The following is a 13398-nucleotide window of genomic DNA, read 5'->3' as shown; positions in this document are numbered from 1 at the left end:
TGGTTCTTCAGAAAAGAAGTCTTCTATACTATAGCTACTTTCATAAAAAGTGCCTGGTCAAAAAGAAAAAGTGAATTATTTATGTGAATTCCATGTGGTTTTTGTTTTTGTTTGGTTTTGTCTGTGCTCTGATGATTTAGTTTGGTGTCTAAATATGATGATAATGTGTCTTGGAAGCCCTTATAGGCTGCATGGGCGCCTTAATTAGTGCATGACACGAAAATAAATATAAATTCTCTGTCCGTGGTGCTGAACCCAGACCTGACAAATGGAGGTGTATGTATGGAGTCTCCAAATAAACAACTCGACTGGTTTGGAGCAAGTTTAATTTTTTAAAATGTGAAGCCTATTTTCTCGCCCACATTAGCCTATATTGTGTGTTTGTGTGTGTCTCAGCCATCCATTAAAGTATATTGTGTTTTCCTTTGTACTCCCACGAGGTCTGTAATGTATCGATCGATCCTCTTCAGCCGATTAGCTGCTCCCTCCCTCCCTCCCTCCAATCAGCTCTCGTGCTGACTCCGTCGTACGATCGATGTTCTCGCGTGTTTCTGGATGTCTTGTTTTCAGCAGCTTCCTCCTCCTCCTCCTCCTCCTCCTCCTCCTCTCTAGATTGATATCTCAGTCGGTGGGCGAGGGAGGAGGAAAGGAAAGGTGCGCGTGTTGAAAATGAACTGCGCAGTTGCTCCGCGGACTTAACGCATCATTTCCATACTAAACATCCTCTTCCAAACGATGCGAGGAGCGGCGGCGGCGGCGGCGGACGTGCGCGGGGACAGCGGCGCCATGCATCGCGGTGGTTCGGCGTTTCTCCGCAGCAGCTGTCCAGCCTCTTCTTCTTCTTCTTCTTCCTCTTCCTCCTCCTCTGATCAAACGGCGTCACATGCAGCCGAGCAGCGCTTCGACGCGGACATGTCTGTGGGTGAACGGGATATGGAGCAGCGCTGGGGGCCAGCAGCAGCAGCAGCAGCAGCAGCAGCAGCGCGTCCGGACCGCAGGACGTTTTTATAACACTTTGCAAAATCAGATTTCTCACATTTTGACACTTGACATCAATTTAAAGGTGAGCAGCAGCAGCAGCAGAGGCACTCGTAATGTAGCCTATCGACCCGTGACACATTCTGGCAGAGGTTGAGGTAGTGGTTCAGCTGCATTTTGGCACGAGCTGCAGGGTTTCTATCGTTTTTTGGCTGTTTTCTGTGGTCATCAATACCTTGTTATTATAGCTCCATCATGACCTCAATACTGAACTTGCACTCTCCCCTTTCTGCAGCTGCCACCAGCAGTGTTTAGTGTAGAAGGCAAGGCAAGGCAATTTTATTTGTATAGCCCGTTTTTACAAACAGTTTGTCTCAAAGGGCTTTACATGGCATCACAACAACATCCTCTGTCCTTAGACCCTCACATCGACTGAGGAAAAACTCCATGGAAAACCCTTTTAACAGGGAAAACCAGGAGAAACCTCAGGGTGAGCAACAGAGGAGGAGGGATCCCTCACCCAGGACGGACAGACGCGCAATAGATGTTGTTACAAACAAGAAAACAGTTTATAGTTTATGTCACAGAATGTGTGAAATATGGAAAGGTAGTGGTTCAGCTGCATCCTGGCACGAGCTGCAGGGTTTCTACCGTTTTTTGGGTTTTTTTTTTTTTTGGCTGTTTTCTGTGGTCATCAATACCTTATTATTATAGCTCCATCATGACCTCAATACTGAACTTGCACTCTCCCCCACTCTCTGCAGCAGCTGACACCAGCAGTGTTTATAGTGTAGGACAGTTCAGTAAGTGCAGGAGTTCAAGTTTTTATACTAAGTTAATTTCTAAACAGAGTGGATTGTATTGCGGTGTGGACTGTGGACTGTGGAGCAAACCTCCTCCATCCTTCTCATCCCCTCCCTCTGTGTCTCCAGAGTGACTCGGCCATGGGTGAGGAGAGCAGCCTGTCTCGGCAGATCGAGAGCGTGGAGAGGAGCGTGGTGTTCCTCAGACAGGAGCACCTCACTTTGCTCCACGGCCTCCACCTGGAGATCCTCTCCCTGCAGAAACGATGCACAGGTGAATGTTGTTTCAGTGTGTGTTGTGTTGTGTGTGTGTGCAAGAGAGAGACACTATAGTAACTTTTACAGTATGTGACCATGGTGTCACTGATAGCAAACACAATGCTGCGTCAGAGACAAATCTACTCATCTGGTACCAGTTCAGAGCTCTAGACGTGGGCTTTTCAGTATCAATGGCTGATTATAGTCTTGAAAACGGATGATGATATAATTCCCATCAGGCCGTGTGTTGTAACTGCCTCAAAACCAAAGGTATATGTAATGAATTTACCATCATAAATAGAGAAAGCATCAGTGGCATCTTGTAAGCTGTAAGCAATCATCAATTATCAGAAAATACTTGGTAATAAATGTGTTGTCAGTAACAGAACAGTCATTTCCACTGTAATGACTTCACATTGAAGTCATTCCTTTAGCTCATCCCCACATGCGTTCATTTGTCTTCTCAGCCTGTTAAATTCTTTAATTCATCTGCAAGGACCCTTCTCATCGACCCCTTCCCCTCAGAGGGGAGATTTATTAAGATTTTTAATTACAGGCTTAATGGATTATTGGAAAGAAGACACTTCCATGACCTTTTCTAATGAGGATTTGTCATTTCATAATAATCCAGCTGGCCTGCACCCAGATAGTCTTTCTTTCTTTCTGAAGCTAATTTTTTTTCTTTTTTCTTTCTTTCTTTTTCTTTAATTTCACTTTCTTTTCATTGACTAATATTTATTGTGGTGGGGGAGGGGTGGGGTGGGGGGATGCTGCTTTTATGGGCTGCTTGCTGCCGTCTTTTTCATGTGAAATAGATCCCATGTGCACGCAGTCCTCATTGTTCGTCTAATGTGTGTCTGCTCCATCAGTCAGTGCCAGACAATGACTACATGGTGATGTCACTATGCAATTCCTGTTATAGATTGAATCATTTCCTGTTTTGGGCCGAGTGGATATGTCATCATCCATATAATTAAGCAGGTGCATAGAAACACACACAGACACATATATTTACACTCGTCCTGCTTACAGTGGTTCATTTTCAGATGTCAGACAATTCCTGATATCTTCAAGTTGCTCAGATAAACAGATTTCCCATTCAGATGCTTGTAATTGTGGTTTAAACCAGTGTTTCTCAACCAGAGATGCTCAGACCCCTACTTGGTTTGCAAGGGCTTAAAACAATCAAATATAATTTTATTGAGTGGCCTATACAGACGTTTATCATTTTACTAAAATAGTAACCAGAGTTATTGCCTAAACTGCAGAGGCTAAGCTTTTTTCCCAAACCCAAATGTTATAATGGGAAATTGGTCATATTTTAATAAGAAACCACCACATTTTGATTCACTTTTTTGTGTCTTTTTAAATGTACTGTAACTCAGCACTTCCTGTGTTCTTGTTACATTATGAGCCCCCCCTTTGTGTTTCAGTGTCTCCATTCATTTCGCAATTATTGAAATATCGCACGTTGCTGTTAAGCTCACTGTTTGCTGTTTGTTACACACATCTGAAAAATACAGCATTCGAAAACGCATATTAAGCGTTAATAAATATGCAATGATGCAATTAAAAAGGCTATTTCTATTTCCGTCAAATTGGTTTGGGACTTTTTTGCCCACCACCCCATGCCTGGGTAGTAGTGGGGCTCATAAGGGAGGTCCTCAGGGTTGCTAAAAGAATATGCAGGGGGTCAAGCGCTTGGGAACCACTGGTTTAAAACAATGTTGACTATAGTGTTAAAAAATCTGCCCTAAAGCCAGCTCCGAAATAATAAATCGCCTTTGTATGGGAGGGAGCTCCTTTAGGCATAAAGGAACTGACTCTGCCTCAAAATCAATACAAACGTATACATACATACATACAGATGGAGCAGAATAACACACAACATAAACACATACACATACACAATAGATCCACATATCCATAATGGTTTGGATAATCCGTAGATCCCATATCTTTAGTAATCCATATGAAGGGGATTGTGGTTAAACGCGTACATGAGGGGAGGGGGAGGGGGAGCAAGACAGAGAGAGAGAGAGAGATGGCTCAGAGCCAGTGTGACCAGTTGTGTTGAAAACAACCCCCTCCATCACTTAGTGGCTCTGCTGCACAGTCACATCTGGTCAGTAAATCTGTGCAGGGTGGTTACGGTTTGTGTGTGTATATGTGTGTGTGTGTGTGTGGGAGAGACTGAGAGAAATAGACTAAAACACCCCAACAGAGTGTGTATTTCTTACTGTTTGCTCCACCTGCTCCTCTCCTCGGGGTCGACCGCTGCTAAAGAGGGCAGCCAGCCAACTTTGTGCTTTTAGACATTGTTGATATTCTTTGCCCCACCACAGAGGCTGCTATCCCGCGAAAACAAGACAATGAGTGTCTCAGCCTCGTGAAAGACAAAAGCTTCCATTATACAAATGATTTAATCAATGATGAGCTCACCAGAGAGATTCACTGCAGTGTCTCAGAGAGGAAACAAACATATATTCCTTCCTCAAACCTCAAAAAAACACAAATAAATCCTCTTCCTTGCGGCGGCTGGAGGCATGAATCCGCTCAGCAGTGCATGTCTACCCGTAACACACACTCTCTCATATGCACACTCCTCAGAGGTTTGTGCAGGATTGCATAAGCAGGGACATTATTAGGCCACATTCACTAAAACACTCACTCAAGACCATGTACTCTTTCTGTTGGGCTTATTTAAAGCTTCTTATGAAGCCGGAGTGGAGACTCTGTTCTCTGAGGCAAAGTGAGATCAAACGGCTACTACTACACACTCTCACAGTACGCAACGGAAGACGTGACAAGAGGATGAGATAATTATAATAGTTGTAGGTAGAAGTGTCATTTGAGTCTGTTTGTTTGTTGTAATTTTAGCAGCTTTGATTGCTGGAGTGAGACCCACTGGAACAAAAAAATGTTTATTTATAGTCTACACGTTTAATTCCTCCCGGCCAGTAGGTGTCGCACTCACACTCGCCTGCTCTCACACCAACCTTCAATTGTACTGGTTGCCAGGTAACACCTAATAGGGAGCCGTTATAGTAGCTAAAGCTAAAATCGTAGTTAAAGCAGAAGTAAGCGATCCGGTGGTTTTGTCTAACTTCCTGTCAGCCGATGGAGTTAGCAGTCCCCGCCCTCGTCCCTATGTCACCACATTCACACGTATCCCTTGGCTGCACACACAGAGAGGACTGCCCCTTTATGCCGTTCTCTCTCCTCATTGGATAAAGGTTGTAGGATACAAGGAAAGTTTTCTCCTCGGCTCAGAGCAGAGCAGAGTGACAGACAGACCCGTGTTTCAGACCAAACACTCACAAACATATAAGTGATTGCTGTCGGAAGATAGAACTAGCCTATTTAAGACTTATATTAACACAAACATTCCGCTTACTTCTGCTTTAACGAGCAGCAGCTCCGGTGTTGACAACGGACTGGAAACACATCTGAATCATTTCACACTAACTCACCTGCAGACGAACCCGACAAACCCACAGAATCACGCCTGCACCGGAAACGTTACAGTACCGGCTGATCATTAGTTAGCATTAGCATTAGCACGATGCCATTTTTTCCACAGAGCTATCAGGATCTGCCCCACCCCCCCCCCCCCCCCCCCCCCTGAGCTCCGCCTCACGTGATATCAACGTACTAATGCTGTTGGCGTAGAGATCATTTCATGTCAATGTTGCCAACGTAACCAGATGTAAATATTTATACATTTTGGACCCGTCAAAATCTATAAAACAATTATTTTATAAAAGAAAAAATTCTGTAAAATCAATACTTTTATTCTGCACCCCTATGCGTTCTTTGGATTTATTATTTTTGAAAAATTAAAGCAGAAGTAAGCGATCCGGTCGTTTTGGCTAATGCTGCGTTCCAGGCAGGCTTTTGAAACCGTAAATTACGGCTTCAAGTCACGACTTACGACTTTGTAGCGTTCCAGGCAACCCACTCGTGTTTTTCCGACCTGTTTTACCTGTGAAAGTCACTATAACGGCCACTCGTAACTTCCGACCGGTGAACTCGTACCAGATCGAACTGGTACGACTTCACAGGTCGGAAAAACAGGAGTTACGGGTTGCCTTGAACGCACCATAACGTCTTGTCAGCCGATGGAGTTAGCAGCCCCCGCCCTCGTCATGGATCTATTGGTCCTCGTCCCTACGTCACCACATTCAGGCGCATCCCTTGGCTGCACACACAGAGAGGACCGCCCCTTTATGCCGTTCTCTCTCCTCATTGGATAAAACTTGTAGGATACGAGAAAAGTTTTCTCCTCGGCTCAGAGCAGAGCAGAGTGACTGACAGACCCGTGTTTCAGACCAAACACTCTATGTAAGTGATTGCTGTCGGAAGATACAACTATTTAAGACTTATATTAACACAAAAATATCGCTTACTTCTGCTTTAATTGTTTTGATGAAAAAGTTGAAGCTATGACCTTTAAAGTCACATACAAACTAACTGAAGCTGGTTGTATTCCCTGTACTGTATGTCCCTGAAATCCTGTGGGTCGTGTTTGGCCGGTGACGTATAAAGGAAGAGACTGGAGAGCGGCTGTGAGGCTGGATGCTGATTGGCCAGTGCAGCGTGCGGCGGGTGTGCTAGGTGTTCGCTGCCAGCTGGCTAATGTGTAGCATGGAAGGATACTGCAAGGTTGAGCTGACGATGGCACTGTGCACATTAGCTCTGCTGCCTTTGGATTGTTTTGTTGTTGTCGTCGTCGTTCTGAGCTCCTAATCAACATAAAGGACCTATACGTACAGTACGTCTCCATCCCCTTGAACATCGATCAGGCTAAATCAATTTTTGTCCTCTGCTTTTGAAACGGGGTCTCAGATATAATGTGTTTATTGTGAGTCATAGAAATCAATTATTTGTGTGTGTGTGTGTGTGTGCGTGTGTTTGTCCTTCAAGATATCTTTGCAACGTTCAAGGTTGATCCATGAAACAGAAAACCTTCAGTGTTCAGAGAGGCTGTGGGAGATGAGCCTGACCTACAAAGCATTAAACGCACCACATGCTACAGAAGCAGAAATGCTTATTTGAGTCAAAAATGAGGGTTGTAGATCATTAAAGTCGCACACATTTGGCTTTCAAAGTTATGGACTTGACCAGCAATCAACCTATGGAACTGTCTGGTGTTCCTCTCTCCCTTTCTTTCCTTCCTTCCTTCCTTCCCTCTTCTCTTTTCTTCTTCCACTCTTCACCTCCTCCCTCCGTCCTCCTCTCTTCATGCCAGCTGCACGGGTGGGTGTGTTTTCCTGACTGCAGAGGGAAAGGGAAGGGCTGTGACACAGAGAGCAAGAGAGGAGGGAAGGCTAGAAATAACCAGCACATGCTCTACTAAAATGATCTAGATGATCCCAAATATTTTATGAATAAAAATGGACAAATTAATTGATATTCAGTATGCCAACACAAAATCTCTGTTCTGCTCATAAACTAAATTTACAAAAACTTACAAAAAAATATCCACTCTCTCATTCCCAAGTCATTTTGAGGCTGCTTATTGATTTTTTTTAATTGATTTTTTTGCTCTGGGAAGATGAAATAAGGCAAATCTTAACACAGTAACCTAAAAATGACTCGAGCCACACACACACATAAAACACACTCATATTCTAGTGTATGGCTGCCTGCTGGGAGCTTAATGTCAAGATTTCCCTGCAGTCAGGCCTCCCTGAGCGACCATGGAGATGAATGAAAGGCCAGACATGACCAGGGGTCTGATTCCCACAGCCATCACAGAGCCTCTGTGCTGAAATCTCTTTTTATCAGGAACAGTACCATGCACCCGTCTGATACATTATCTCCTCAAAAACATAGCCCATTAGATGCTTTTTTGCCAGAATATGAGATATAATCCACTCAGGATCTAAAAATGCCAGTGCACCAGATCCAGATATCATGTCACGTAATATTTGCATAATCCTAATCATGTTGGAGGGATGTCTGTTAGGATGTCTGCGAGTAACACCATTCAAAGCTAGTACGGTTTCCCACACTGCTAAAAAAAAAAAAAAAAAAAAAACCCCAGTGCAGTCATGTCTTCATTTAAAGCTGTTTTATCCTCCAACATTCAGACAGGAAAGCTGCTGAGTGTGCGTCATCTGTCTGTTTTTTTATGGCACAAGACGTATGGATGCAAAGGCCATCCATTAAAACAAGACATGAAAGCAATCTACAATATTACACAGTACGGCAACACTCAGAAGAAATATAACAGGCTTCTTTCCACAAGTCTATTAAAAGCATCAGAAATGGCCAGTTTCCTTTAGAACTCATCACTGAGCCGAATGCTACTGAATCTTTGTTTTGTTTCAGTGAATATTGATTTCAGTGAGGAATGCATAGAAAGCCATTATATCTTATTGAAGTTACAGTAAAGAAAGTTTTCTTTTGCTCCAGAGTGTGATACAGACTGTAACAGGGCAGCACGGGGCAGGTCTGACTCTGGCCCACATTCTGTCAGAGAAAGTTTCAGATGTAGCTTCATGAATGATGTATGAGCAGAGCTGGATTAAAAAGTGTTGGAAACTGCACCAAGCATCTGTTATGTTAACCAGCAACGGCAAATAGAAATGTCAGCACACAGCAGCCAACATCTATTTTTGTGTCCTAACTGCACTGAAAAAAGTGAATCTGTAGATTTAACGTTGTATGTTTACACAAATGAGTCAATTTTGTTTGTTAGAAACAAAGGAAAATGTTTGTTTTTTTCTCAACGAGAATAATAAAATAATGCTTATGTTCATAATCTCAATCAAAAAAAATCTTGTTATCTTCGCTCTTCTTCATTCAACCCCAAACACTAAATGCAAATTTCAATAATTCCGTTAACTACATAAACTCCCGTGCAGGAGTTTATCATTTGGATCTGCTTGTCCCTCTCCTATGCACCTGCAGAAAAATGGATGTGTGAAGAATTGTTTCTCTGCGTGGTTTTTCTCCGGCTCCTCTCACAGTCCAACAACATGCACATTAGTTGGATCGACCGCTATAAATTTGCCCGTTATGCGCTCATTTGTCTTGTTTCTCATTCATTTATAAGATAGAAACAATAAAGTAATTCATATGAAGACTAACTTTGTTGAATTTGAAACAAAATGAAGTTCATATTACTTAGTTTTTTTCTTCATGTACAGAAACAAATGAGTAGTTTAAACAACATTAATTTCGCTTTATCTCCATAAATTAATTGTGCAAAAAGTTGCCTTGATTTTTTTTTAGTGGGTACTTTATTTTTTATCAGTGTATATATAGACTTCATGTTGTGTTTATGTCTCTGTCTCTTTAATGACTCATTCTTCTGTTTCCTGGGTTTTTCAGAGTTGACAGGTGAGATGAAGGTGACGCCACCAGGCAGAAGCCAAATAGGTATGTTCTTCTTGTGTGCGTGTGTGTGTGTGTGTGTGTGTGTGTGTGTGTGTGTGTGTGTGTGTGTGTGTGTGTGTGTGTGTGTGTGTGTGTGTGTTTAATCCCTGACCATGCTCATAATGATCTGTAATGAATTCAGTCTATATTTCCACTTTGGTTTCTCAAACACACAGATTTGTGTTTACATCTCCCTGAGCTAGTTTGTTTTCATCACATTCAACCCAAACCTCCAATCGACCGTGTCTCTATGCACACGCATCCATCTCTGCCTCCCTCTGTCCTCCCCCCCCCCCCTCCCTTCCCCCAGGGGACACGTCCCTGTCAGCTACCCTCCTCCCTCTTTTCACACTCTGTCTGTCTCTCTATCTGTCTCTCTTTCCCTGCAAGCTAGAAGAAGTCTCTCTCTCACCAACCATTCACAGCCAAAAATCACAAGCGCGCAATTCATCTGCATTTTCCTCTGTGTGTGTGTGTATTTATTAGGTTTTTTTCCCCAATTTTTGCAAATTGTCTTGTGTGAAAAGGATTGGTGGCGGCTTTATGAGGGCAACATGTCCACTGTGAGGATGTAAACACAGCTGCAGAGACAGCATGCCGTGACATATTTGGCTCGTAGCTGACGTGTGCAGGACCATCGGGTGGTGGCTGCATGCAGGGATGCAGATAGGCTCCATGTTGTCACGGCGAATTAGAGACACACAGGAAGAAAGACGAGTCAAAAGGATGTGTGGATGTGGAGAGTAAAAAAAAAAAAAAGGAGGAGGGGGGTTGTGGAGTGGGGGGGGGGGGGGTGCTTTGCTACACTACTCAGCCATTAGCCCCCATCTCCTTTTCCAGGCCAGGTTATCCCCCCTGATCCATCAATACAACACAGCCCTCTAGCTCTGTTCTTCCCCCACCCTGACAAATTGATCCGTCTTCTTTTTCCTCTCCTGCTCTCATTTTTCCCCTCGAGCTCCCCTCGGGGGGTGTCCGTTTACAGTCTTTGCTGAGAGGGAGAGGGAGGGAGAGTCAGAAGAGGAAGAGGTGGAAGGAGAAGAGGTAGTGAGAGGTATAGAGAGGAGAGTGATTAAGGGAAAAGACAGGGAGGGAGGCAGGATGCGGTCAGCTGCAGAGACAGAGGAGGAGGGGAGAGGGATATAGAAGGAACTGAAGATCACATTAGGTAGTCTATACTTAGCAGATCAACTCCACCGACCTGGGCGTGGCTTTATATTAGGCGACAGAAACTCTGAGGCTGACCAGTTCTCACAGGATTCATCCACAGGGACGCAGAGGAAAGATGGAAGGAGGGAAAGGGAAATCGTAGCAGGGTGTATGTAGCATATAGAGGGGAAAACGATGCTGGGTGCATGACTTACTGAAGAGGAAGCTGGGTGGATGAATCGCCCTATTACATTTAGACCTAGTATGGATTCCAGTGCTTTAAAGTTTCAACTCAACAAACCTCCTGCTGCCCTCTGAGATTCTCCTACCCAGCACACTTGGCCTATTTCTATGGACAGAGGCATTAGCGCCGGCCTCAGTGGATGTAATCTCCTTCCCCTCCCCAGCTCCAGCTCACTCAGCCCTGAGGTTGCTGCTGCACTGACTCAGGGCTTTTCATCCATACCTCCCTCTCCTCTGGGGAGCTTAAAGGGAATGAAAGAGCACAAAGGTTGTCTAGAGAGGCAAAAAAAACCACAACAAAAACAAGAAAAAAAAGAGTAATAAGCAACATACTGCGTTAAACCTGACCTTGGTGCTGCTGAGGTTGAAGTGTAGGCGGAGAGAAGACCTGGAGCAGCATGGTGCCTTATCAGGATTGGTTGATGAGATGACATGCTGCAAGGACTAGTTTCTGTGCAGTGTATTGTATAAAGGCTTGCTGCTTTAAAGGGGTAGTTCAACATTTTTGGCAAATTGGCCCATTGCCATAATAGTCAGTGCATGTTGTTTTTAAAACAGCGGAGCAGAGCCGCAAGCTGCTCAGAGCTACGCTACGGAGGCTCATGGGATTTCTTGGTTTCCCTCATCATCAAACTCATCAAATACACAATCCAACAACTCGTTATGAGACAGAGTTGTTTTCGAGGCAAATTCATGCAAAACAGATGATGCGCGTTCCCATCGGGGGCAGTTTTTTGGCAAGCAGTCTCTGCATTTGCCTCTAAAACAACTCTGTCTCGTAACATTCTGTTATTATCTCATAGCGTGGTGAATGTGCAGGTCACAACTTGTCCACCAGAGCGTTGTGGAGTTGTTGGCTTGTGTATTTGATGAGTTTGATGAGCGAAACCAAGAAATGGCTGCCATTTGCAGCAAAGATTGCAGCGGAGCCTACATAAACTTAAACTACAAAAACTACATAGTGTTGCTTTAACTGTAGCAATTAATGAGTACAAAAGATTTTGATGACTGTCCCTTGATATGAACATCGTATACAATATGATGCTCTTATTAAACTTGGATTTTAGTTACTTTTAGCTATATCCATTTAAATGAACCTGATCTAAGCCAAAACAATATCAGGACAGTTTTGGAGTTGTGGTTGAAGGATTAAAGCTGGTGTGGCCCCACAAAGGCCAGTTTGTACTGTAGCTGGTTTTTGTGAGTTGTGGGGTTGAATGATTATATACACATGCTTTTTATTTTATTTTATGAAACTCTTATGTTTTAACTGTTTCTGTTTATTTGTGTATTTATTTTGCACGAACATATAATTTAAAATAGTATGAACAATTATTATGATTGAGATATGCGAAGGGGAGGTATGAAACCCAAAGGGGCTTATATGAAAACCTCACCCAACCAAATCTGTTACAAATATGTACATGTATTATAACTATGTGTTCTCCTTGTCAGACTTGCAGGAGGAGGAGGAGCTCCTGGAGGCCCACTGCCGGGATGTGGAGAACCGCCTGGCAGATCAGGAGTGCACCTTGGGAGAGCTGCGTAAGGAGCTGAGTCACAAGGGGGCTCTGGTGGGGGCCCTGAGAGCCAACCTCAAAGAAAAGGAGCGCCACTTCCTGGAGGAGCTCAAACGCCGCAGCCACTGCTCCACCATCCTCAACACGGAGCTGCAGAAACAGACCGAGGCGGCGGCGTACCTCTCCTTCCAGCTGCACGCCGCCCGCCAGAAACTGCACCACCAGCGCATGCAGCAGCGGCAGGGTCTCCTCCTCGTCGCCCGAGCCAGCAGCCAGGGGCCCCAGCACGGCGCCGAGCAGAACTCCGCGTCTCCAACTCCGCAGATGCCGTCGGGAGCCTCCCCTTCCCCTTCCTCCCCCGTGGTGGTCAAACCCAAGCGTAAGAGCGCCCGGTCCTCCTCCAGAGTGGAGCGCGCCCGGGAGTGCGTGCCGGTGGAGATGGTGACGGGCCCCGAGGAGCCCACGGCCATGCCCGACCCCGCGCTCTTCCTCCACCCTCGGAGGCACAGAGCTCGCTCCAGGCACAGTCTGGCACAAAGACAACATCCGCTGGGCCGGGAGAGGGAGGACGAGGAGGAGGAGGAGGAGGAGGGAGGAGGAGGAAGAGGAGGAAGAGGAGGGGGGGAGGGGCCGATGGAGCCTCGGGATGGAGCTGCCAGACTGGTGTCTTCAGCTGCAGTGCCCCCTGCTGCTGAGACAAAGGCAGATTAGCAACTTTACTGTGACCTGTGCTTCTAACTGCAGTGTAATCACTGTGTAATTATCTTGTGTCTGACTGACTGTTAATGCTGTTAACTCTTCTCTACGCTCTGCACCTTGACTGACTCACTCGGTACTGAGACTGGTTTTAGCTACTGAATTATTGCTGCGTTCATAACAACTCGGAGGTCGGGATTCTCAACTTTTCCGACTTCCGACATCATTGCGTTCACGCTGCAGAAACTCTGAAGAAAAAAACAAAGGATACCTGAAGGAAGTTTGGCATATTGTCGTTCATAGCTTAAAGGGATAGTAGCATTTTTTTTAAAAGTGGGGTTGTATGATCTACAAATAGCCCCTAA

The 13398-nt window shown here is 44.8% G+C and overlaps 1 protein-coding gene across 1 annotated transcript; it reads left to right on the top strand.

Moving 5' to 3' along the window:
• Positions 1-1922: 1922 nt before the first annotated feature.
• ccdc92ba (coiled-coil domain containing 92Ba) lies at positions 1923-13048 on the top strand (the record flags this gene model as incomplete). Its single annotated transcript, XM_083984696.1, has 3 exons — positions 1923-2055; positions 9381-9428; positions 12273-13048. 3 exons carry the CDS (start codon positions 1923-1925, stop codon positions 13046-13048), a joined length of 957 nt encoding a protein of 318 aa, XP_083840822.1.
• Between the last annotated feature and the right edge of the window lie 350 nt (positions 13049-13398).

The sequence above is a fragment of the Trachurus trachurus genome (assembly GCF_905171665.1).
Source record: "Trachurus trachurus genome assembly, chromosome: 13".
Lineage (NCBI taxonomy): Eukaryota > Metazoa > Chordata > Actinopteri > Carangiformes > Carangidae > Trachurus > Trachurus trachurus.
The sequence above is the reverse complement of the archived record's forward strand: the minus strand, read 5'-3'. Positions and strand labels throughout refer to the sequence as shown.